This window comes from Phyllobates terribilis, unplaced genomic scaffold (assembly GCF_046119375.1).
Source record: "Phyllobates terribilis strain yellow unplaced genomic scaffold, ASM4611937v1 Scaffold_2__4_contigs__length_985480577, whole genome shotgun sequence".
NCBI lineage: Eukaryota > Metazoa > Chordata > Amphibia > Anura > Dendrobatidae > Phyllobates > Phyllobates terribilis.
This window is the reverse complement of record NW_027362762.1, coordinates 782,204,348-782,231,331: the sequence shown is the minus strand read 5'-3', so window position 1 is coordinate 782,231,331 and position 26,984 is coordinate 782,204,348. Positions and strand designations below refer to the sequence as shown.

At 44.1% G+C, this 26,984-nt stretch overlaps 1 protein-coding gene across 6 annotated transcripts in view; it reads right to left on the bottom strand.

Moving 5' to 3' along the window:
- The window catches only part of LOC141228990 (interleukin-5 receptor subunit alpha-like), a 169,705-nt gene that overhangs the window by 69,362 nt on the left and 73,359 nt on the right, over nucleotides 1-26,984 (bottom strand). For all 6 annotated transcript variants that reach the window (XM_073667379.1, XM_073667384.1, XM_073667387.1 and 3 more), the window contains one exon: nucleotides 4,028-4,173. In XM_073667379.1, the coding sequence (XP_073523480.1) occupies nucleotides 4,028-4,173 (146 nt within the window). The remainder of the gene's footprint in view (nucleotides 1-4,027; nucleotides 4,174-26,984) is intronic.

Genomic DNA, 26,984 nt, shown 5'->3' with positions numbered 1-26,984 from the left:
CTTCTCATTTAAAAATTTCTCTGTATTTTCACGGCTATGAAAATTGTACATTTACACTGAAGGCATCAAAACTATGGATTAACACATGTGGAATTATATACTTAACAAAAAAGTGTGAAACAACTGAAAATATGTCTTATATTCTAGGTTCTTCAAAGTAGCAACCTTTTGCTTTGATGACTGCTTTGCACACTCTTGGCATTCTCTTGATGAGCTTCAAGAGGTAGTCACCGGAAATGGTCTTCCAACAATCTTGAAGGAGTTCCCAGAGATGCTTAGCACCTGTTGGCCCTATTGCCTTCACTCTGCGGTCCAGCTCACCCCAAACCATCTCGATTAGGTTCAGGTCTGGTGACTGTGGAGGCCAGGTTATCTGGCGTAGCACCCCATCACTCTCCTTCTTGGTCAAATAGCCATTACACAGCGTGGACGTGTGTTTGGGGTCATTGTACTGTTGAAAAATAAATGATGGTCCAACTAAACGCAAACCGGATGGAATAGCATGCCGCTGCAAGATGCTGTGGTAGCCATGCCAAAACAAGGCTGACATGAACCCCAACCTCATTACCAAACTCGCCACCGCTACAGGGCAGTGGGAAGAGTGGAGGCTAATCGCCAGATTTGGCGCATCTTATGGATGCACCATTTCAGGGACTGCTGAGGGGTGATATTAATGGCCGCAAAGGGGGCTAGTATCCATGGCCCCTTCCCTGGCTATTAATATCACGTCACCAATCAGCTGATCGCGGGCGTCACCAATCAGCTGATGGTCATGTAATCATCAGCTGATCGCTGACGTCACTGATCAGCTGTTGGTCACGTGACCATCAGCTGATCGCTGGCACCACTGATCAGCTGATGACCAGCTGATTGCTCTCCGCAGTATACCGTTGGAGACGGCATCGCCCGGGACCAGGTGGACACCGGGGGCCACCGGACAGGTGAGTATAAGGTTAATTTTTTGTTTTTACCTTTTTTTTATTTTTTTTTACTGCGGGCACGTGGGTTGGGCAGAGCAGACTACTGCTCCTGCCATCTACACCACTCTCGCTGTTATCAGTCCTCCTCTCCCGACCCGGGAACAAACCGCAGCGCGTTTCCGGCGCAATTTTGCGCCCATTGACTTTCATTGAAAAGCAGCATATCCGCAGGTATAGATATTATATATCTATGATATAGATATTATATAGATATTATACCTGGGGGTTTACTGCAATTCAATGCAAGTCAATAGGTGCAAATTCGCAATGGTCATGCTGTGATTTTTACCGCAATGTGAATCCGCAGCGGAAATTTCCGCATCATGTGCACAGCACATCCGGATTCACATTGCTGTACCTGGCAGACCTATTACAAGCGTTCTCACAGTGTTTCTGCGGCGGGAAAAGCGCCACGAAAAAGCATCAAAAACGCAACGCATCGTGTGAACTTAGCCTTATGCACTAATCTTTCCCATACAAGGTTTTAATAGCAAGCTATGCCTGGTTTCATTTCATTTCCCTATTCAGATGAGGCCTGGTTTGGCACATGGAGAAGTAGGACATGAGTGAAAGGGACCATCCATATTTAGGAATACCTTTGAATGCTGGCCACATATATTTTTGCATTTGTACATTAATTTAATACTAAAGGAAATTAGTGATAGGGACCATTTATATTTCGGTACACCTTATTGTTGTTGCATGACTTTTGCATTCTTTGATCAAAAAAAAATCACAACCACATAATTATACAGTGCTGGCCAAAAGTATTGGCACCCCTGCAATTCTGTCAGATAATGCTCAGTTTCTTCCTGAAAATGATTGCAATCACAAATTCTTTGGTATTATTCTCTTCATTTAATTTGCTTGCAAGGAAAAAACACAAAAGAGAATGAAGCAAAAATCAAATCATTGATCATTTCACACAAAACTCCAAAAAAGGGCCAGACAAAAGTATTGGCACCCTCAGCCTAATACTTGGTTGCACAACCTTTAGCCAAAATAACTGCGAACAAATGCTTCCGGTAACCATCAATGAGTTTCTTACAATGCTCTGCTGGAATTGTAGACCATTCTTCTTTGCAAACTGCTCCAGGTCCCTGATATTTGAAGGGTGCCTTCTCCAAACTGCCAATTTGAGATCTCTCCACAGGTGTTCTATGGGATTCAGGTCTGGACTCATTGCTGGCCACCTTAGAAGTCTCCAGTGCTTTCTCTCAAACCATTTTATAGTGCTTTTGGAAGTGTGTTTTGGGTCATTGTCCTGCTGGAAGACCCATGACCTCTGAGGGAGACCCAGCTTTCTCACACTGGGCCCTACATTATGCTGCAAAATTTGTTGGTAGTCTTCAGACTTCATAATGCCATGCACACGCTCAAGCAGTCCAGTGCCAGAGGCAGCAAAGCAACCCCAAAACATCAGGGAACCTCCGCCATGTTTGACTGTAGGGACCGTGTTCTTTTCTTTGAATGCCTCTTTTTTTTTCCTGTACACTCTATGTTGATGCTTTTTCCCAAAAAGCTCTACTTTTGTCTCATCTGACCAGAGAACATTCTTCCAAAATGTTTTAGGCTTTCTCAGGTAAGTTTTGGCAAACTCTAGCCTGGCTTTTTTATGTCTCGGGGTAAGAAGTGGGGTCTTCCTGGGTATCCTACCATACAGTCCCTTTTCATTCAGATGGCGACGGATAGTACGGGTTGACACTGTTGTACCCTCGGACTGCAGTGCAGCTTGAACTTGTTTGGATGTTAGTCGAGGTTCTTTATCCACCATCCGCACAATCTTGCGCTGAAATCTCTCGTCAATTTTTCTTTTCCGTCCACATCTATGGAGGTTAGCCACAGTGCCATGGGCTTTAAACTTCTTGATGACACTGCGCACGGAAGACACAGGAACATTCAGGTCTTTGGAGATGGACTTGTAGCCTTGAGATTGCTCATGCTTCCTCACAATTTGGTTTCTCAAGTCCTCAGACAGTTCTTTGGTCTTCTTCTTTTCTCCATGCTCAATGTGGTACACACAAGGACACAGGACAGAGGTTGAGTCAACTTTAATCCATGTTAACTGGCAGCAAGTGTGATTTAGTTATTGCCAACACCTGTTAGGTGCCACAGGTAAGTTACAGGTGCTGTTAATTACACGAATTAGAGAAGCATCACATGATTTTTCAAAGGGTGCCAATACTTTTGTCCACCCCCTTTTTTAGGTTTGGTGTGGAATTATATCCAGTTTGGCTTTAGGACAATTCTTTTTGTGTTTTTTTCATTGAAGACAAATTAAATGAAGAGAATAATACCAAAGAATTTGTGATTGCAATCATTTTCAGGAAGAAACTGAGTATTATCTGACAGAATTGCAGGGGTGCCAATACTTTTGGCCAGCACTGTATCTAGAAAGCAATAAGGACAAAAAAAAATGAAAAAGCTAAAACATTTATGATGTGTTTTTTAGGTTTTTCATTTTTTTAACCTTATTGCTTCTCAGATATAATTATGTGGTTGATTTGTTCACTTGATTATATAAGGCTGATGGGTAACTTTGTCAAAGAACGTTAGAATACGTTCAAAATGCATCGCTCTCTATCCCACTGCTTTGGAGGAATTTTTATCATTATTATGGAATAAAAGTGATTTTTTTTAACCAGGAGCTGGAATGCCCCAATAATTAATTTTTTCCTATTTCTACACGGTCGGATTGTGCCTTCTGTGCATACTGGACTACAACTATTGGGGAGCTGGCACATCCCTTTTTTATCCACTTCCATTGGATAATTAGCAAAAGACATATCATCACTAGTTAGTTGTCATTTTTTTCAATAAGCTGCAGTATCCATTAAGAAAATAAGTTTAGAATATTTCACTTTCAAATCACGAGTAATGTGACCTGTTCTTGTATTTTTTTTTCTGAAATGTGCAATGTAATATATAGTTGTATAACTGTGATTTCCTTTTTAATGGTAACTAACTGGACTTTATACTTTATTTTTTATCTTTGCTTGGAAAGTTTAATTTAAAAAGAATACAGTTAAAATAAAAATACTCTGTACCTGTTTTTCTTTATCCAGATATCGATATGACAAATAATAGCAAACAGTAAAATGTCCTTTTTCTGCACTTTCTTCTGCTTCCCAGGAAATATTGATAGAATTGAATCCACCATTTGATATTGTCACATTTGGCTTTTTAAGAATAACTGCAAATAAATTATTATTGTATGATAATAATAATAATAATAATAATAATGACAAAAAAGTAATGAAAGAAATAATAAAAAATTATAATAGAGTACAGTACATCAATCACTCAAAAGAGTTCACTGAATTTGCTTATGGTACTGTATATAAGATTCCACTGGTGTAACAAGTCAGTTCATGTTTTGTTCTACCTTCTAAATATCCCACAAATATTTTTGTGTGAATGATATTATTGAAACGAAGAACCACAGCATTTCAGCCACGAAGTGGCAGAGCACTGAAGTTACAGAGTGGGGTCTTGAAGCGCTGAGGCACATAGTGAATAAAAGTCACCAATATTCTGCTGACTTTGCAAAGCAGTCAACATTCTGTAGAGTTAAGGCCCCATCACACTTAGTGACGCTGCAACGATCCTGACAACGATATGACCTGTCAGGGATCGTTGCTGCGTCGCTATGTGGTCGCTGGTGAGCTGTCAAACAGGCAGGCTCACCAGCAATCAAGGGAGCAGCGACATCGTGGAAAGAATCTTTCCACGATGTCCTGCTCCTGGTTTCCAGCCTGCTGCTGAAGCAGGAGCAGGCTGGTAATCATGGTAAACATCGGGTTACTAGGGGCACACGCGCACCTAGTAACCCATTGTTTATCATGGATACCACTCTGCTACAGTGAGCGGGAGGTTACCGCTCACTTTAGCAGGCTGGTAACCATGATAAATATCGGGTTACTAGGGGCACATGCGCACCTAGTAACCCATTGTTTATCATGGTTACCACTCTGCTACAGTGAGCGGGAGGTTACCGCTCACTTTAGCAGGCTGGTAACCATGATAAACATCGGGTTACTAGGGGCACACGCGCACCTAGTAACCCGTTGTTTATCATGGTTACCACTCTGCTACAGTGAGCGGGAGGTTACCGCTCACTTTAGCAGGCTGGTAACCATGATAAACATCGGGTTACTAGGGGCACATGCGCACCTAGTAACCCATTGTTTATCATGGTTACCACTCTGCTACAGTGAGCGGGAGGTTACCGCTCACTTTAGCAGGCTCGTAACCATGATAAACAACGGGTTACTAGGTGCGCGTGTGCCCCTAGTAACCCGATGTTTATCATGGTTACCAGCCTGATCGCTGCTCCCGCTGGTCACACACAGCGATGTGTGCTGACCAGCCGGAGGGCAACGACCAAAAAATGGTCCAGGACACTCTGCAGCGATCAGCGACCTCACAGTAGGGGCCTGATCGCTGCAAAGTGTCACACATAGCAACATCGCTGGTGAGGTCGCTGTTGCGTCACCAAAACTGTGACACAGCAGCGATCTCGCTAGCGATCTCGCTATGTGAGACGGGGGCTTTACAAATCTCCACTGGCATCAGCATCACCACAAAAAATGCACCATTGGCTTTATGGCATAGGTTTCCATGGCATGCCAGCAATGGACTCATATTGGAGCAGTGGACACATTTTCTGTTGAGTGAAGAATCAAGCTTCTCTATATGTCTTGTGGACATATCTGATTTTTGCAAATGCCACTAGAAACTTACCTGCCTGACTGCACTATGACAACTCTAAAGTTTGGTGTAGAAGAGATACCACTTTGAGGTTTATCTGGGTCCCTTAGTTCCAATGATAGCAAAACTTAACGCTTCAACATATAAAGACATTTGGACAACTGTATACTTTCAACTTTGTGGAAAGCGCCTTTTCTGTTGTAGTACTTTTGGGCCCCAGTGCACAAAGCAAGATCCATAAAAGCATGGTTAGGAAAGTCAGGTGTGGAAGAACTTCAATTCACACAGAAACCTGACCAATTCATAAACACACTCTCTGTCAACGGAAAATTGCAACACCAAAAAGAAAAAGTCATGAAATTATAGAAATCACAGGATGGATAAACCTGTTAATGATTCGCAAATGATGGGAAAAAAAGGAAACAAAACATTCAAAACATTTCGATTTATTCAGTATTGAGTATGAGTGCCACACACATACATGCCTTGGCTGCTATTAATGAGGTTATTTATTAATGGATATCTGGGGAATGTTCAGCCACACTGAATGTACTTGGCCTTTCAAATCATTAAGATATGTTGCTGGCAGCTCCCTTTGAAATTGCCGACCAAGGACATCTGGAATGTTTTTGAAGGGAGATAAGCCGGGTGACTCTGTAGGTCATGTTAGCAAGTTTAGGTGATGCAGTCTGCTCAGTACGATCAACATGTGGCCTGGCATTAATTCAATGACCAAATTAAAGTAACGTCGAATTGTTAGTGTGAGTGAAATGAAGACTAGTGAGATCCAGCTACCATATATCATTTCAATCACACTATAATCCCGGGAGGACAGGTGTGATGTTCCCTTTTGAAGGCCTCTTAATGGTATTGCCCACATAGAATCTATACTATCACTGCATCCAAGACAAAAGCAAAACTTATGGCTGTGGATGAAAAACCTCCATCCAGGCATTCATTGCCCTCTTGTTCTGCACTGTGATAGCCTTCAAGAGTTGTGGCATAAGGTCAATGAAAAATCTGAACTAGACATCTGACTTTAAGTGCAATTTCGTGAAAACACCAATGTATGTCCTGGTACAGTAACAGCTCAGTGTTACATTGATGTGGTCGTGGAACAAGTAGTACGGCCATTTCTTCAAAGTGTCCTAGGAGACATTTTTTAACACAACTTAGGCCACAGGTTTCTTGTGCTACTGTGATCAACCTGCATGACTTAACCATAGCCTGCAGCACCTCTGAACGTGTTTCCCATCACTTCTGATATGTCATTGGTTGGCAATTGCAAAAGGAGCTGCCAACAGCGGATCTTAATGAATTGTGTGCCCAAGTACATTCAGTGTGGAAGAATGTTCCTCAGGTAACTATTATAACCTTATTGATAGCATGTCAAAGCCTCTAAGTGTGTGTATTTCTGCACATGGTGCTTATAGTCGATACTGAATAAATCAAGATGTTTTTACTTTTTTTTCATTTTTAATCATTTACATATCATTAGCATATGTATGGATCCTCTGATTTCTATAATTCCATAACGTTTCCTTATTGGTGTTACAGTTTCAATTATGAGGCATTTATTGATACTGTAGATAGATATGCATGAATATGAATAACTGCAAACTATTAATTATTAGTGATGAGCGAGCATACTCGCAAGTACTCTGTACTCGCCCGAGTATCTTAGTTCTCGAGATGTTCGTAGCTCGTCGAGTACTTGTAAGATGCTCGGGCAGATGCTTGGGTCCCCTCCCTGCATGTTTGGCGCTCTTTAGAGTGCCAAACATGCAGGGATTGCCAGCCACTCACTGTAATGCAGCAGCCATGTTGGTTGTGGCATTACAGTAATTGGCTGGCTGCACAGCGTCATCAGGTCTATATCAGACCTGGAGTCGCTGTGCTCGTCAGTCTACTCTGCAATCAGGCAGTGTAGGGAGAGGTGCTGCTGAGCTAGGGATAGATTTGGTTGTGTATTAGGTAGTGTAGGGAGAAAACAAGCACATTACACATATCCATCTCAACAAACAGTCCTTCTGAGGACTAAACTATCTGCAGAGATATCAGTCAGGCAGTGTATATAGGCAGGCAGTGTATATATAGCTGATTGCAGTGCATATAGCACAAGAGGCTCCATTCCAGTTCTGCCTTTTGCTGCTGTTAGATATTTCTAGACAAAGGCCCATGTCTCAGGGGCTAGGAATAATTTTTTTTTTTTGGATCTTAATCCTCATTATTTGCTAAAAAAGCAATCCAGAGAACATCGTTTTTCTGCGCCATTTGCTTGTTGGCACTGCAGAATACAGCCAGGTACTTTCCATAATACAGCACTGAAAATCCAGCTATTTAAAACTGTGGCAGATCTGTGGCTCACACCGCTGAACCTACAGCCAGGCATGGTCGTGTGTGACAATGGCCAGAACCTGGTTGCGGCTCTGAGGGGAGGTGAGCTCACACACGTACCATGCCTGGCCCATGTGCTTAACCTTGTGGTTCAGCGGTTTCTCAAATCATACCCAGACCTGCCGGATCTGCTTGTTAAAGTACGCTGCCTGTGTGCCCATTTTAGAAAGTCATCTACAGCTTCCGCCGCTTTGCAGTGTTTCAGCAGTGTTTGTAGCTTCTGGCTCACAGACTGGTGTGTGATGTCCCCATGAGTTGGAACTCTACACTGCAGATGTTGGGAAGGATTTGTGAGCAGAAGAGGGCTGTTGTTGAGTACCAGCATCAACAAGGCAGTCGGTATTCAGTTCAGACTCCACACAAGACTTCAGGAGTGGACATGGATGTCAGACATATGTACCATCCTCCAAATCTTTGAGGACTCCAACAAGATGGTGAGCGTCGATGATGCCATAATTAGCGTCACCATCCCACTTCTCTGTCTTCGGAAATTCTCTCTGCTCACAATCAAAGAGGGTGCATTGCAGGCGGAGCACAATGAGAAGGAGCAAGGAACCATACAAGGTGATTACATACAGCCCAGCCTCATCTCATCCCAATGTGGATTGGGTGACAATGAGGAAAAGGAGGAGGAAGAACAGGAGCTAGTTTCATGCACTATAGATGGTACTACCTGCACAACTGTCATATCGTCTGATCAGCGTGGATGGCCAGAGGACAGAGAGGAAGAGGAGGAGGAGGAGAGCATGGTCAGTCATCCTCTTGGTGAGAACACGGAAGTCTTGCCTGTTAGCAGTCTGGCATGCATGGCTAAGTTTATGTTACACTGCCTTTCCCATGACCCTCTCCTTCTCAAAATTTTGGGTGACAGTCATTACTGGTTGGTGACACTTCTAGACCCACGCTACAAGGAGAACTTTATATCTCTTATTTCTGAGGCGGACAGGTCTACAAAAATGGGGCAGTGCCAGAAGGCCCTTGTTGCGGAACTAATTAAAAAATTCCCATCTGAAAACGCTGGCGGCAGAGGTCACAGTTCGTTGGACAACCAAGGAGTACAGGCAAGAGAGACACAACTTCAATCCAGCAGAGGCAGGGGAACACTGTCAAAGTTCTGGGAAAATTTTCTCAGCCCCTCCCATCGCACAAACCCTGAGGCGCGGGGTACTCTCACAAGGAGTGCAAAGTTTGGGAAGATGCTGAGGGAGTACCTTGCCAACCATACCAACGTCCTCCGTGATTCCTCTGTGCCTTATAATTATTGGGTATCCAAGCGGGATACGTGGAATGAACTGGCTCTCTACGCTTTGGAAGTTCTTGCCTGCCCTGCCGCCAGTGTTTTATCAGAGCGGGTTTTTAGTGCCGCTGTTGGAATTATAACTGATAAGCGCATCCACCTGTCAACTGAAAATGGTGACAGGCTGACTCTTACAAAAATGAACAAGGGCTGGATTGGGCCAGACTTATCAACACCACTGAATGATAGCAGCGTAACATAAACTCAAATCCAGTGTCTTTTTTTGGGAGGTGTATTCCCAAGCACCTCTTCACACCTACACGTGGGTATACGCTTCCTGATTTTGGCTATTTTCTCTTGTCCTCCTCCTTCTCCTCATCCTCATTCTCCACCACCATATCACCAGGGTGACCGTAGTCTTATTGCAACACCCACATAATGTTTTTAAAGCGTGCTTATGATGCCCGTAAAAAAAAAAATTATACAGTATGTTCATGTATACTCTCCAGGGGTAAATGTTTGTCAGCACATACACTTACTGCGTGGGCATTACAAGTATGGGAGACCCGCTCCTTTCTAATGGGAACATTTTTTTATGAGGCACTTCTCCATGTCTCTTCCAAGGGGCAGTGGAGTGCCTCAAAATTTTTGCCAACCCTTGCATTCACTGCATAGGCAAACATAATGGGAGACCCACTTCCTAATAATGGGAACATTGTTTTCAGGAGGCCCTCCTCTAAGTCTCTTTAAAGGGGTATTGGGGTGTGTCCAAATTTGCAAAGTTGTATTGGCGTGTGTCCAAATTTTGGGCAGCCCTGCCACTCACTACATACGCAATAACAGTATAGGAGACCCGCTCTTTAGTAATGGGAACAATAAAACATAGCCGGCTGATGGCTCTCTAAGAATAGTGAGGGCCGACTGCTGGCCCTTTAGGAATAGTAAAGGCCGCCTGATGACCCTGTAAAAATAGGCTTTGTGACTCTCAGAGTCCCTCCTTCATAAATGAAACACGATGTGTCTGATGATATCTCACACACCACATGGCCAGATAAGGTTGTAAAATGTTAAAGTGACATTTCCTGGTGAATGCGTTTGACACAGTTGAAAGCAATGCAAAAGTGCAAAAACGCATCAAAAACGCTACGTGTGAACATAGCCCAAGGTGTGGAGGAGAATTTTCATTTTTGGTTATTTATTTTGCTTTATATACAAGTCATTACCCTGGAAAGGATGTTCCTTAACATGTTTCCCAGGAAAATCCATTTTGGTTTAGTTTTTGTACGTTTTATCGTGAGTCCGTAAAAGTGGCGTAATACCTCTGACAACGTTACTGACAGAAGTGACCTGGGAGTCAGAAATGCTGCCAGGGGTCTTCTCCATGCTGTTTCCATGTCATTTGAGCACTGTTCCCATCGATTTGGGCAATTTTTAGGCCCTCCGCTTACCGCCGGGGGGAGCCGCCTTAAAAATGCTCGAGTGTCCCACAGACTTACATTGGGTTCGTTGCTCGAGTCGAGCACCTGAGTATTCCAATGTGCTCGACCAGAGCATCGAGCACCCGAGCATTTTAGTGCTCGCCCATCACTATTCATTATTTGTATGCTAATATTATTAACCACGATAACAATGAGTAATTCAGAATTTTCTAAATTTTGTTACTTCCCCCTTAAATCCACAGATTTATTTAACTTTGTAGTGTATCTAAGATTAAGATTAATTTATGAACAATTAAGCAATATTGTCTGAACTTCAATGTCATCAGACTTGTTGTTTACAGTTTCCAGTAGACTAGAATTTCTCAACAGTAGCTCAATGTGACTCACATCCTGAAGAAATCAAGAAGGTTTGCAGGAACCAAAAGCAAAAATGCTCTCCAATTGCTTACTCTATTACTTTAATACCCCCAGACCCACCCTTTTTAATGCAACATTCACCCTTGCCACGTCTCCATTCAAGGTTTCCCAATCTTCTGGGGATGAAGAATAATATAGGAAGGTGGAGCAATCCATAAGGAACACTAAGCTTCCTGTTCTAATTTTTGAAACAAGTCCTGATGAGAATTATGTAAGTACATGTAAATAAAGACCATTTAACAACCTTGTTGCCTTTATATAAGTGGGCATTTTAGGGAATTAAAGAAGTTGTAAGATCAGGAAATCCAAATTTTTTTAAGCTAATCTGTGCTGTATTGTAATATAGAACACCACAATAAATTTTGTTTTTTGTTTCTGCCTGTAGAATTTTACTTCATTCCCTGCACCCACTTTGTTTACCTGGGGCTCTACTAAACTTAATAGCTCCCTGTAGTGTATCATCTATCCTCACAGTCAGAGCTGGAACCGCCCGGCCTCCGTGTCCAGCACCGCCCTCTGCCCGCACACTCACTCTAGTATTGGAAATAACAGAGCAGCATACAATCACTGCACTCCACATATATACATACAGTATACAGTGGGTACGGAAAGTATTCAGACCCTTTAAGTTTTTCACTCTTTGTTTCATTGCAGCCATTTGGTAAATTCTAAAAAGTTCATTTTTTTTCTCAATAAAGTACACTCTGCACCCCATCTTGACTGAAAAAAAAACAGAAATGTAGAAATTTTTGCAAATTTATTAAAAAAGAAAAACTGAAATATCAGATGGTCATAAGTATTCAGACCCTTCGCTCAGACACTCATATTTAAGTCACATGCTGTCCATTTCCTTTTGATCCTCCTTGAGATGGTTCTACTCCTTCATTGGAGTCCAGCTGTGTTTAATTAAACTGATAGGACTTGATTTGGAAAGGCACACACCTGTCTATATAAGACCTCACAGCTCACAGTGCATGTCAGACCAAATGAGAATCATGAGCTCAAAGGAACTGCCCAAGGAGCTCAGAGACAGAATTGTGGCAAGGCACAGATCTGGCCAAGGTTATAAAAGAATTTCTGCAGTACTCAAGTTTCCTAAGAGCACAGTGGCTTCCATAATCCTTAAATGAAAGAAGTTTGGGACAATCAGAAGTCTTCCTAGACCTGGCCGTCCAGCCAAACTCAGCAATCGTGGGAGAAGAGCCTTGGTGAGAGAGGTAAAGAAGAACCCCAAGATCACTGTGGCTAAGCTCCAGAGATGCAGTAGGGAGATGGGAGAAAGTTCCACAAAGTCAACTATCACTGCAGCCCTCCACCAGTCGGGCCTTTATGGCAGAGTGGCCAGACGGAAGACTCTCCTCAGTGCAAGACATATGAAAGCCCACATAGAGTTTGCTCAAAAACACATGAAGGACTCCCAGACTATGAGAAATAAGATTCTCTGGTCTGATGAGACAAAGATAGAACTTTTTGGTGATAATTCTAAGCGGTATGTCTGGAGAAAACCAGGTACTGCTCATTACTTGCCCAATACAATCCCAACAGTGAAACATGGTGGTGGCAGCATCATGCTATGGGGTGTTTTTCAGCTGCAGGGACAGGATGATTGGTTGCAATTGAAGGAAACATGAATGCGGCCAAGTACAGAACAGGGATATCCTGGATGGAAACCTCTTCCAGAGTGCTCTGAACCTCAGACTTGGCCAAAGGTTCACCTTACAACAAGACAATGACTCTAAGCACACAGCTAAAATAACAAAGGAGTGGCTTCAGAACAACTCTGTGACCATTCTTGACTGGCTCAGCCAAAGCCCTGACCTAGACCCAATTGAGGATCTCTGGAGAGACCTGAAAATGGCTGTCCACCAATGTTCACCATGCAACCTGACGGAACTGGAGGTTATCTGCAAGGAAGAATGGCAGAGGATCCCCAAATCCAGGTGTGAAAAACTTGTTGCATCACTCCCAAGAAGACGCATGGCTGTACTAGCTCAAAAGGGTTCTTCTACTCAATACTGAGCAAAGGGTCTGAATACTTATGACCATGTGATATTTCAGTTTTTCTTTTTTAATACATTTGCAAAAATTTCTAAATTTCTGTTTTTTTTTCAGTGAAGATGGGGTGCAGAGTGTACTTTAACCCCTTTACAACCCAAGGTGGTTTGCACGTTAATGACCGGGCCAATTTTTACAATTCTGACCACTGTCACTTTTTGAGGTTATTATTCTGGAACGCTTCAACAGATCCCCCTGATTCTGAGACTGTTTTTTCGTGACATATTGTACTTCATGACTGTGGTAAAATTTCTTCTATATCACTTGCGTTTAGTTGTGAAAAAAAACAAAAATTTGGTGAAAATGTTGAAAATTTTGCAATTTTCAAAATTTTAATTTTTATGCCCTTAAAACAGAGAGATCTGTCACACAAAATAGTTAGTAAATAACATTTCCCACATGTCTACTTTACATCAGCACAATTTTGGAACCAAAATTTTTTTTGTTAGGGAGTTATAAGGGTTAAAAATTGACCAGCGATTTCTCATTTTTCCAACAAAATTTACAAAACTATTTTTTTAGGGACCACATCACATTTGAAGTCACTTTGAGGGGTCTTTATGACAGAAAATACCCCAAAGTGACACCATTCTAAAATCTCCACCCCTCAAGGTGCTCAAAACCACATTTAAGAAGTTTATTAACCCTTCAGGTGCTTCACAGGAATTTTTGGAATGATGAAGAAAAAAATGAATATTTAACTTTTTTCACAAAAATATTACTTTAGATCCATTTTTTTTATTTTTTTCAGGTGTAACAGAAAAAAATAGACCCCAAAATTTGTTGTGCACTTTCCCCTGGGCACGCAGATACCCCATATGTGGGGAAAAACGACTGTTTGGGCGCACGGCAGGGTCCGGAAGGGAGGGAGTGCCATTTGACTTTTTGAATGTAAAATTTGCTTGAATAATTAGCGGATGCCATATTGCATTTAGAAAAACCCTCCACAAGTGACACCATTTTGGAAACTATACCCCTCAGGGAACTTATCTAGATGTTTGGTGAGCACCATGAACCCCCAGGTGCTTCACAGAAGTTTATAACATTGAGCCGTAAAAATAAAATTTTCACATTTTCCCCACAAAAATGTTTTTCAGCCCCCAATTTTGCATTTTCATAAGGGTAACAGGAGAATTTGCACCATGCAGACTGTTGTGCAATTTCTCCTGAGTAAGCAGATACCCCATATGTGGGGAAAAACCACTGTTTGGGCATACAGCAGGGTTCGGAAGGGAAGGAGCACCATTTGACTTTTTGAATGTAAAATTTGCTTGAATAATTAGCGGATGTGCCCCTGATGTGCCTAAACAGTGAAAACCCTCCCACAAGTGACACCATTTTGGAAACTAGACCCCTCAGGGAACTTATCTAGATGTGTGGTGAGCACCCTGAACCCCAAAGTCCTTTACAGAAGTTAATAACATGGAGCCGTGAAAATCAAAAAAATCAAACTTTTTCCACAAAAATGATGTTTAGCCCCAATTTTTTTATTTTCACAAGGGTACGAGGAGAAAATGGACCCCAAAAACTATTGTGCAATTTCTCCTGAGTACGCCAATACCCCATATGAGGGGAAAATACAGTGTTTGGGCGCACGGCAGAGTTCAAAAGGGAAGGAGCACTGTGTGACTTTTTGAACGCAAAATTGTCCGGAATCGAGAGCGGACGCCATGTCGCGTTTGGAGAGCCTCTGATGTGCCTAAATAGTGGAAACCCCCCACAAGTGACCTAATTTTGGAAACTACACCCCTCAAGGATTTTATCAAGGGGTATAGTGAACATTTTGAACCCAGAGGTACGACAAAGAATTTGATAACATTAGGTCATCATATTAAATAAGATGTCATTAGTCTTGACCACAATGCTCGCTACTTGAGTTTGCATCGGGTACTCCGGTATGCACCATGTATCGCGTGTGCTCGAGTGACATGCTTAAGACCCCGCCCGCGGTTATTAGACACCCAAAAAAAACATGCGGCGATCGCTCGTGCATGGCAGGCAATCGCCGCAAGGTTTCTTTGGCCGCGAAGCATATGGGGTGAAGACTCGAGCACCCGTGATACTCAATGCATACCCGAGCACCCAATGTAAACTCAAGTAGCGAGCACTTGCGCTCAACACTAGTTGCCATATCGTCATCTTTTTTTTTTTTTTACATTTGAAAAAAATCCCAACCCTAACCCTAGCCCAACCCTAGCCCAACCATAACCCTAACCCTAGCACAACCCTAACCCAAGAATTTATTTTTTACGCCGTTCCTTGTGCGGTATAAGTGATTAGACGACCTTATTCTTCGGGTCGGTGCGATTACAGCGATACCAGAATCATATTGGGTTTTTATGATTGACAGCTGTCACAGACTAAAAGATGCATTTTTTTTGTAAAATCTAGATTTTGTATCGCTAAATTTTAAGAGCTATAATTTTTCCATATTTTGGCCGACAGAGTCATGTGACGGCTTGTGTTTTGCGGGATGAGTTGACGTTTTTATTAGCACCATTTTCAGGCATGTAACATTTTTTGATCGCTTTCTATTCCGATTTTTTGGAGGCAGAATAAAGAAAAACCAAAAATTCAGGAATTGTTTTTTTTTTTTTTTTTTATTCTGTTCCGCGTGTGGTAAAATTGGCAGCGTTATTCTTCGGGTCAGTACGTTTACAGCGGTACCACATTTATATTGTTTTTCTATGCTTTGGCGCTTTTACATAATAAATGCAATTTTATAGAAAAAATTATTTTTTTGCATCGCTTTATTCTGAGAGCTGTAACCTTTTTATTTTTCGGCTGATGGAGCTGTATGGTGGCTTGTTGTTTGTGGGACGAGATGACGTTTTCAGCGGTACCATTTTCTTTTATATGCGTCTTTTTGATCGCGTGTTATTCCATTTTTTGTTTGGCAGTATGATGATAAAGAATTGTTTTTTTGCTTCGTTTTTTTTTTTTTTTTTTTTTACTGTGTTCACTGAAGGGGTTAACTAGTTGCACAGTTTTATAGGTCAGGTCGTTCTGGACGCGGCCATACCAAATATGTGCACTTTTATTGTTGTTTGTTTTTTTTCATAATAATATTTATTGATGGGAACATTATATTTTTATTTTTGCTGGATTCTTTTTTTTATTTTTTTTTTATATTTTTACAATTTTTTTTTATTTATTTTTTTCATTTTCTGACATTTTTTTTAACTTTTTTACTTTGTCCCACTATGGGACTTTCAATTTTTTTTCTGATCGCCTGTATAGCACAGGAATGGAGCACCATCTCTGTGCTATACAGGCTGTCACAGCTGTACAGTGAGAAGATCGTTTGGTCATGCACTATGACCAAACTATCTTACTGCTGTCTGGTGACCCGGATGTTGTCATGACGACATCTGGTCGTCATGGCAACATCCAGGAAGCCGCGGCAGACAGCGCTGGACGCCGGAAGAGGAGGTGAGTATTGTGCTCACCTCCCCTTGCCACCGCAATGCAGCGATCGACTTTGATCGCAGCATTGTGGGGGTTAATGTGCCAGGAGCGGTGAGGGACCGCTCCCTGCACATAGCACCGGGTGTCAGCTGTGACAATCAGCTGACACCCTGCGGCGATCGCGCCCACACAGCATGTGTGCGGGTGCGATCGCAAAGACGTATTAATACGTATCAGGCTCTTAAAGCCCAGGGCGCAGATACGTACTGATACGTCTTGGGCTTTAAAGGGGTTGATGAGAAAAAAAATGAACTTTTTAAAATTTACCAAATGGCTGCAATGAAACAAAGAGTGAAAAATTTAAAGGGGTCTGAATCCTTTCCGTACCCACTGTATACCATACAATACACCTCAGCTGCTGCAGAACAGTCTATTGTGATGTATATACATATATACCGCATAATATATTTCAGCTGCTGCAGAACATTGGTCTATAGGGATGTGTGTATGGATGGATGAATGGATGAGGGAGGGAAGCATGGATGGGATGGATGGATGAGGGAGGGATGAATGATGGATGGATGAGGGAGGGATGGATGAAGGAGCGATGAAGGAGGGATGGATAGGTGAGCGGGGCATGAATAAGGGAGGGATGGATGAAGGAGGGATGGATACACACTGCACATTATACTCACCTATGTAGAAGCCTTTTCCTTCTTGGTTAGTTCGATCAGCTGAGTTATTCCACTGCTGCCTTGCACTGCAGGGAAGGCTGGACCAGGAGGTAGGGGGAGGGTCTGGCAGTGACTTTGGGTGGTGTCTGTTGTGACATCACCGACTAGCCAAACAGGAAAACTCTAGTCGGGGAGTGAACTTCTCATCCAGAATCAGGAGAGAGCTGCTCACATGACTAGGTGTGCTATCTAGTACACCATGCAGAATGCTGACAGGAAGTATATTATAAACTGTCAGCATTCTGCAGCCTAGATACACACACAAATTATACAGAAAGCCCATACAGCCACTTTACGGCATCCTGACATATCTTCTATAAACATGGATTGATGTATGGTATCCATATACATTTGACTAAACTCAGAGAAATAAGGCGTTTGTAAGAGCACATGGGGGTATGACAGGTAGATAAGGATTTTTACAGAGGCACATGCTGACATTAGAGTACAAGAGGCATAGGCTACAGTTAGATTTTATTGTGTATAGAGAGACAGGCTGGTACAAAACTATGAGCAGACTATAAGGACACATTGATAAGTGGTTTATAGGGGCACAGGCAAATCCTAATATAGGAGTGCTTTATAGGGTCATAATGCATCTCGACTGTGCCCTGAATTTATTTCTGATGTTTCATAGGCTGGAAATGTATGTACAAGTATTAGTCCAAAGATATCTCAGGAGTTGATTTTGCAGTCTTCAGGAGAAATTATCATATCTGTCTGGGCAGGATGGACAAGAAAAAGAAGGAGAATGTCTACATTCTGAGAAGTCAAAGCCGATGAATTACTGGAAATAAAAAATAACAACTTTTTTTTGTTATGTTACTATGTACTCAAATAGGAAAAGTGAAAATAGAGTCTTAGTATAAGGGAGGTGAGCAGAAAAGCTAACACTGGTGTATGGACCATAGCTCAGGAGGGAGCTGAAGGCTGGACATAACCTGTGTGGGTAAACTGCACACACATACAGTACAGACCAAAAGTTTGGACACACCTTCTCATTTAAAGATTTTTCTGTATTTTCATGACTTTGAAAATTGTACATTCACACTGAAGGCATCAAAACTATGAATTAACAAAAAAGTGTGAATCTGAAAATATGTCTTATATTCTAGGTTCTTCAAAGTAGCCACCTTTTGCTTTGATGACTGCTTTGCACACTCTTGGCATTCTCTTGATGACCTTCAAGAGGAAGTCACCGGAAATGGTTTTCACTTCAAAGGTCTGCCCTGTCAGGTTTAATAAGTGGGATTTCTTGCCTTATAAATGGGGTTGGGACCATCAGTTGTGTTGTGCAGAAGTCTTGTGGATATACACCTGATAGTCCTACTGAATAGACTGTTAGAATTTGTATTATGGCAAGAAAAAAGCAGCTAAGTAAAGAAAAACGAGTGGCCGTCATTACTTTAAGAAATGAAGGTAAGTCAGTCCGAAAAATTGGGCAAACTTTGAATGTGTCCCCAAGTGCAGTTGCAAAAACCATCAAGCGCTGCAAAGAAACTGGCTCACATGAGGACCGCCCCAGGAAAGGAAGACCAAGAGTCGCCTCTGCTTCTGAGGATATGTTTATCCGAGTCACCTGCCTCAGAAATCGCAGGTTAACAGCAGCTCAGATTAGGACCAGGTCAATGCCACACAGAGTTCTAGCAGCAGACACATCTATAGAACAACTGTTAAGAGGAGACTTTGTGCAGCAGGCCTTCATGGTAAAATAGCTGCTAGGAAACCACTGCTAAGGACAGGCAACAAGCAGAAGAGACTTGTTTGGGCTAAAGAACACAAGGAATGGACATTAGACCAGTGGAAATCTGTGCTTTGGTCTGATGAGTCCAAATTTGAGATCTTTGGTTCCAACCACCGTGTCTTTGTGCGACGCAGAAAAGGTGAACGGATGGACTCTACATGCCTGGTTCCCACCGTGAAGCATGGAAGAGGAGGTGTGATGGTGTGGGGGTGCTTTGCTGGTGACACTGTTGGGGATTTATTCAAAATTGAAGGCATACTGAATCAGCATGGCTACCACAGCATCTTGCAGCGGCATGCTATTCCATCCGGTTTGCGTTTAGTTGGACCATCATTTATTTTTCAACAGGACAATGACCCCAAACACACCTTCAGGCTGTGTAAGGGCTATTTGACCAAGAAGGAGAGTTATGGGGTGCTACGCCAGATGACCTAGCCTCCACAGTCACCAGACCTGAACCCAATCGAGATGGTTTGGGGTGATCTGGACCGCAGATGAAGGCAAAAGGGCCAACAACTGCTAAGCATCTCTGGGAACTCCTTCTAGATTGTTGGAAGACCATTTCCGGTGACTACCTCTTGAAGCTCATCAAGAGAATGCCAAGAGTGTGCAAAGCAGTCATCAAAGCAAAAGGTGGCTACTTTGAAGAACCTAGAATATAAGACATATTTTCAGTTGTTTCACACTTTTTTGTTAAAGTTAAAATTCCACATGTGTTAATTCATAGTTTTGATGTCTTCAGAGTGAATGTACTATTTTCAAAGTCATGAAAATACAGAAAAATCTTTAAATGAGAAGGTGTGTCCAAACTTTTGGTCTGTACAATATATGGACTGTGCTACAGTTTATATTTTGTTTTGTTGTTTTGACAACTAAGGCTGTGTTTATTTTGCTGGAGTGCAGAGCTTTATTCTGTTAATAAAGCCTGCAAAAAAAAACAGTTCCTGAGTCTACTTCCGGAAGTGGCCGAGCGAGTCGTCCTACCACAGTTGGTGTGAGAGTGCTGGCAAGATTCCAGGAACACGTTTACCTGCCACAGAGACCAGTGGATGTCCTGGGTAAAGACCGCCAGCCAACCAGAGAAATCCGACAGCATGGAAGACCTCCTTAAACATCTGTTGCAGGCACAGCAGCTGCAATAAATGCAGCACCAGCAGCAGCTACAGCAACTGCAGGCGCAGTACCAGCAGCAGCACCTGCAGAGCCAGCAGAACATGCAGCCGCAGCACCAGGAGACGACCAAATTGTTGCTGCAACAGATCCAGTTGCAGAAAAAGGCGCAGTAGCAGCATCAGCAGGAGCATCAGCAGCAGATTCAGCTTCTGGCGGACGCCATCCAGGGCAGGGCAGCTGCTCCACCCCCAGGGCCGACTGATGACTCCCACGTCAGGAAGGCGGTAAGACGGGCCGCGCAGAAAATGACTCCCGGGGATGATGTAGAAGACTTTCTGACAGTCTTTGAGAGGGTGGCTGATCGGGAGAGACTTCCACCAGAACAATGGGCAGAGGTTCTGGCGCTATATTTGTCGGGTGAACCCCAAAAGGCATATTACGACTTGGCCCTGCAGGATGCCAAGGAAAACGCCAAGCTAAAGACAGAGATCTTCGCACACCGGGGAGTGAATATGGCGATGAGAGCCCAACGAGTCCACCACTGGGCGTATGCCAGCGACAAACCCCCTCACTTGCAGATGTTTGACCTACTGCATCTCATTCAGAAGTGGTTGCAGCCAGAGTTCTCCATTCCAGCCCAGATGGTCGAGCGGGTGGTGATTGATAGATTCGTGCAACCCCTTCCTAAGTCGGTACAGACTTAGGTTGCCCAGGGCGATCCCCAGAATGCAGATGACTTCATTGGCCTGGTAGAGAGGTATCAGGTGGTGGAGAAATCCCTGGGGAAACCGGATATAGCCACTTCTCCGTACTGGGATACCCAAAAGGGAGCAGGTTCACTATGGAAGGGGTCTAGAGCCACCACTTGGGGGCCTCCCACTCCCACTGAAGGTGCCACAAGGTCTGTTGTTAAATATATAGTCTGATGGCGGTGTCAACCCTGGACACGTAGCCTCCCGTTATCATATGTCCCCTGAACCCATGGACTGCAGCCTAGGAAGACAGGGTTCCTATTATGCTTATCTAGCCTGCAGTGTGGACTGTTGACCCGCCAAGGGGCCACTGGCATGTGCCGTATACATTAATGGAGTAAAGTTGCTTGCACTGTTGGACTCTGGGAGTCTGGTGACCTTAATCAGAGCTACCATTCCCCACTAGTTGATCCCTTCCAAAACTATGGGCATTCAGTGCATCCATGGTGATGCCAAGGACTATCCCGTGGCCACAGTGACAGTGGGAATAGACTGTGGCGCCCAGTCCCACAAGGTCAGGGTGGTTAAGGACCTGATACATCCCGTCATACTGGGCTGTGATTTTTCTTTATTTTGCGACTTGTGGGGTAAGGGAGCCGGACTAAGTAGCATGGGGAAAAGCCAGGTCCCTGGAGAAGAACCCCCAATGAAGTCTCAAGTGGATGAGTCCCCACTGTGCATCCTTACCGGCGATGAGGGCGAGACGGTGACCGAAGAGGCCGACCTCCCTGAGTTAGATGTGTCTGGAGAAATCTTTAGGATTGCTCAAGTTTTGGACCTGATCTTAAAGTGGGTGTTTGACCAGGTTACTGTATGTAATTGGGTTGCCCAAGAGCCGGGGGCCGATACCAGGTTCCCCCACTTTGCAGTTCAGGGAGAGTTGCTATATCAGGTGACTAAACTAAGGGACGGTGAGACAGTGGAACAGTTGTTAGTGCCGGGACCATACCGACGGAGGGTAATGGATATGGCACACTCACATAATCTGGGGGGACACATAGGGGTGGAAAAAACTCAGGAGAAAATAGTGAGGAGGTTTTATTGGCCAGGATGTTACCAGGAGATCTTAAACTATTGTAGGTCCTGCCCCACCTGCCAGATAACCGTGCCCACCTCCCATTTCCGTAGCCCCTTAGTTCCACTACCTGTGATAGAAGTTCCCTTTGAGAGGATTGCCATGGACCTTGTGGACCCCTTAGTTAAATCGGCCCTGGGCCACCAATATACAGTATCTTGCTCATCATGGACTATGCGATCCTGTTCCCTGAAGCGGTACCCTTAAACTCGTCCAGTAGGAGCATAGCTCAGGATCTTGTCCACATCTTTGCCAGGACCGGTCTACTGAAGGTAATCCTGACGGACCAAGGAACCCCATTCATGAGCAAGGTGATGAAGGAGCTATGTAAAGTGCTTTGAATTACCCAGCTGTGAACTTCCTTTTACCATCAGCAGACCGATAGCCTGACTCTGAAGGGAATGCTCAAAAAGGTCGTCGAGAAGGATGGTCGAGACTGGGACTACCTGCTCCCGTTTCTACTGTTTTTCATCAGGGAAGTTCCCCAAGCCTCTACTGGCTTCTCTCCGTTTGATCTTCTATATGGCCGGCACCAAAGGGGTCTCCTAAATATTGCCAAGGAAACCTGGGAGGCCGAGATCACCCCCCACCGGAGCACCATCGAACATGTCGCCCAGTTACAGGAGAGAATGGCGAAAGTGATGCCCATCGTGAAGGAACATCTCCTCCGGGCGCAGGAAGCCCAAACGAGAGTGTATAACTGGTCGGCAAGGCTGAGACAGTTTCAGCCTGGGGATCGCGTTCTGGTTCTCATTGCCACCGTCGAAAGTAAATTCCTGGCCAAGTGGCAAGGCCCATATGAGGTGGTAGAGAAACTCAGTGAAGTGAACTACCGAGTCCACCAGCCTGGCCGAAGAAAGCCACACCAAGTATACCATGTGAACTTGTTCAAGCCGTGGTGGGATCGGGAACCAGTTGAAACTCCTTGCCTGGGACCTGAAGGCAAGGTGGAAGAGGTCACTATAGGAGAGACTCTATCGCTGGCCCAGAAGCAACAATGTCGAGAACTACTACAGTGAAATCGGAGTTGTTCTCAGAGTTGCCGGGGCATACTCAGGTGGTAGAGCATGATGTACTGACAGAGCCACATGTAAGAGTGAATCTGAAGCCGTAACGGATTCCGGAAGCACGCCAGAAGATGATCTCCGACGAGGTAAAGAGGATGCTAGACCGTAGGGTGATAGAGGAGTCAAAGAGTGGGTGGTCGAGCCCAATTGTCCTTGTGCCAAAACCCAATGGTGAGTGGAGGTTTTGTAATGATTACAGCCGGTTCAGTGAGGTGTCCAAGTGTGACGCGTACCCGCGTTGACGAACTCTTCAAGAGGCTTGGATCGGCAAGGTACGTCACCACTCTTGACCTGACAAAGGGCTACTGGCAGATCCCCATGACTCAGACAGCCAAGGAGAAGACGGCTTTCTCGACACCTGATGGGTGCTTTCAATATACTCGGATGCTGTTCTGACTACAGGGGGCCCCAGCCACCTTCCAGAGGGCTATGGATCGGATCCTAGCCCCACATAAGAAGTATGCCACAGCCTATCTTGAAGACATTGTAGTCTTTAGCCCAGACTGGGCTAGTCATCTACCTAAGCTACTGGATGCTCTAAGGAATGTGAGATTTACTATAAATAAAAAGAAATATGCCGTCGGAAAAGAAGCGGCCAAGCACTTGGGTTATGTCATCGGAAGACGTGAAATAAAGCCGCAAGTAAATAAAATGGAGGCTATGCAGACCTGGCCGAAACCTCTCTCCAAGAAGCAAGTGAGAGCATTCCTGGGAATGGTGGGATATTACCGGCGGTTTATCCCAAATTTTTGCAATGATGGCCACGCCACTGATGGATCTCCTAAAAGGCACCAGATCAACCATGGTGAAGTGGATGGAGGAAACAGAGACCGCGTTTCAACTATTGAAGTCAGCACTCTGTAAACAACCGGTCCTGGTCGCACCAGACTTCAAGAAAGAGTTTGTGGTCCAGACAGACGCTTCAGAGGTTGGTCTACGAGCCGTACTCTCTCAAGAGATAAATGGTGAAGAGCATTGCATTCTCTGAGCCAGAAGCTTTCGTCCTGTGAGAAAAACTATGCAATAGTAGACAAAGAGTTTTTAGCCATAAAGTGGGCCGTAGATACACTAACATACTACCTACTAGGCCGGAAGTTTAAGTTGGTGTCAGACCATGCCCCGTTGAGATGGTTGAGGGAAAAGAGGGGTAAAAATCCCAGGGTAACTAGATGGTTCCTAGCTCTTCAGGACTTCAACTTTCACGTAGAGCATAGGTCCGGGAAGTTACACAGGAACGCTGATGCCCTTTCTAGAATTCCCTGTCAGGTATCGGAAGGTGCCCAAATCCCCGGCTTTGGGCAGAGGGGGGGAATATGTGAAAGAGTCACTGGTATTATTTATGAGGGGAGGTATGTGTCACACAGGCTGCTAACCTGTGTGAACTGAAACCAATAACTTTCTGCCAGCATGTTATATGCTGGAGGGTTAACTCACTTAAAGGGCGTGGATTTAGGGGAATGACCTAGAGATGGGAGGGATATCATTCCCCATACCTCCGCCTCAGGGTGTGGCTGAGCAACATTTAAATGTCCAGTCCTTTTTTTTTTCTCTGTGTTGTGTTTGGAGAGGCAAGGTCTCCAGATTGGACAGCCATAGCTCAGGAGGGAGCCGAAGGCAGGACATAACCTGTGTGGGCGAACCGCACACACATAAATGGACTGTGCTACAGTTTATCTTTTGTTTTGTTGTTTTGCCAAGTAAGGCTGTGCTTATTTTGCTGGAGTGCAGAGCTTTATGTTGTTAATAAAGCCTGCAAAGAAAACTCGGGTTCCTGAGTCTACTTCCGGAAGTGGCCGAGTGAGTAGTGATTGGTGATTTTAGTGCGCTCAGGTGCTCGATGCTCGGGTCAAGCAATTTGGAATGCTCTGGTGCTCGGACCCGAGCAACGAGCCCAATGTAAGTCTATGGGAAACTCGAGCATTTTTTAGGCTACTCCCCCTGGCGGTATGCAGAGAGCCTAAAAATTGCCCAAATCGATGGGAACAGTGCTCAAATGACATGAGAACAGCATGGGGAAGACCCCTGGAAGCATTTCCGACTCCCAGGTCACTGCTGTCAACAATGTTGTCAGAGGTATTACGCCACTTTTACGGACTCACAATAAAATATACAAAAACAAAATCAAAAAAGATTTTCCTGAGAAATATGTTGAGGAACATCCTTTCCAGGGAAATGACTTGTATATAAGGCAAAATAAATATACAAAAACAAAAATGCTCCTCCACACTTTGGGCTATGTTCACACGTAGCGTTTTTGATCCGTTTTTGCACTTTTGCATTGCTTTCAACCAAGACAAATGCATTCACTGGTAAATGTCATATTAACATTTTACAACCTTATCTGGCCATGTGGTATGTGACACATCATCAGATACATCATGTTTCATTTATGATGGAGGGACTCTGAAAGTCACAAAGCCTATTTTTACAGGGCCATCAGGCAGCCCTTACTATTCTTAAAGGGCCAGCAGTCGGCCCTCGCAATTGTTAGAGAGCCATCAGCCGGCTATGCTTTGTTGTTCCCATTATTAACGAGTGGGTCTCCTATACTGTTATTGTGTATGCAGTGCCTGAAAGGGCCGCCAAAAATTTGGAAGCACTCCAATGTCGCTTGTGAGAGACGTAGAGGTCAGAGAGCCTCCTAAAAACAATGTTCCCATTATTAGGAAGTGGGTCTCCCATAGTGTTTGCCTATGCAGTGAAGCCACGGCTGCCAAAAATTTGGAGGGACAAAAGTTGATAAAATTTGGAAGTACTCCAATGCCCCTTGGAAGAGACGTAGAGGAGGTGATATAGTAGATATGGTGGTGAATGATATGGTGATTCAGGATGAGGAGAAGGAGGACGACAAGAGCAAATAGACAAAATCAGGAAGCGTATACCCAAGTGTAGGTGTGAAGAGGTGCATGGGAATAGACCACCCAAAAAAAGAAACTGGATTTGAGTTCATGTTATGCTGCTATCATTTGGTGGTGTTGAGAAGTCTGGAACAATCCAGCCCTTATTCATTTATATAAGAGTCAGCCTGTCAGCATTTTCAGTTGACAGGCGGATGCACCTATCAGTTATAATTCCACCAGTGGCACTAAAAACCCGCTCTGATAATCCGCTAGCGACAGGGCAGGACCTCCAATGCATAGAGAGCCAGTTTGTTCCATGTGTCCAGCTTGGATACTCAGTAATTATAAGGCACAGAGGAATCATGGAGGACATTGGTACGGTCGGCAAGGAACTCCCTCACCATCTTCCGAAACTTTGCACTCCCTGTGAGAGTACCCCGCGCCTCAGGGCCTGTTAAATGGGAGGGTCTGAGAAAACTGTCCCAGAACTTTGACAGTGTTTCCCTGCCTCTGCATGATTGGAGTTGTGTCTCTCTCGCCTGTACTCCTTGGTTGTCCAACAAACTGTGACCTCTGCCGCCACCGATTTCAGATGAGAATTTTTTTAATAATTCTGCAACAATGGCCTTCTGGTACTGCCCCATTTTAGAAGATCTGTCCGCCCCGGGAATAAGAGATAGAAAGTTCTCCTTGTAGCGTGAAACTAGAAGTGTCACCAATCAGTAATGACTGTCACCCAAAATTTGGAGTATGCGAGGGTCACGGGAAAGGCAGCATAACAAAAACTCAGCCATGCGTGCCAGACTGCTAACAGGCAAGACTTCTGTGTCCTCACTAAGAGGACGACTGATCATGCTCTACTCCTCCTCCTCCTCTTCCCTGTCCTTAGGCTCCTCCTGCAATGCATCCTCTTTGATTGTGAGCAGAGAGTATTTCAGAAGACATAGAGGCGGGATGATGACACTTATCATGGGGTCATCGCCGCTCACCATCTTGGTGGAGTCCTCAAAGTTTTG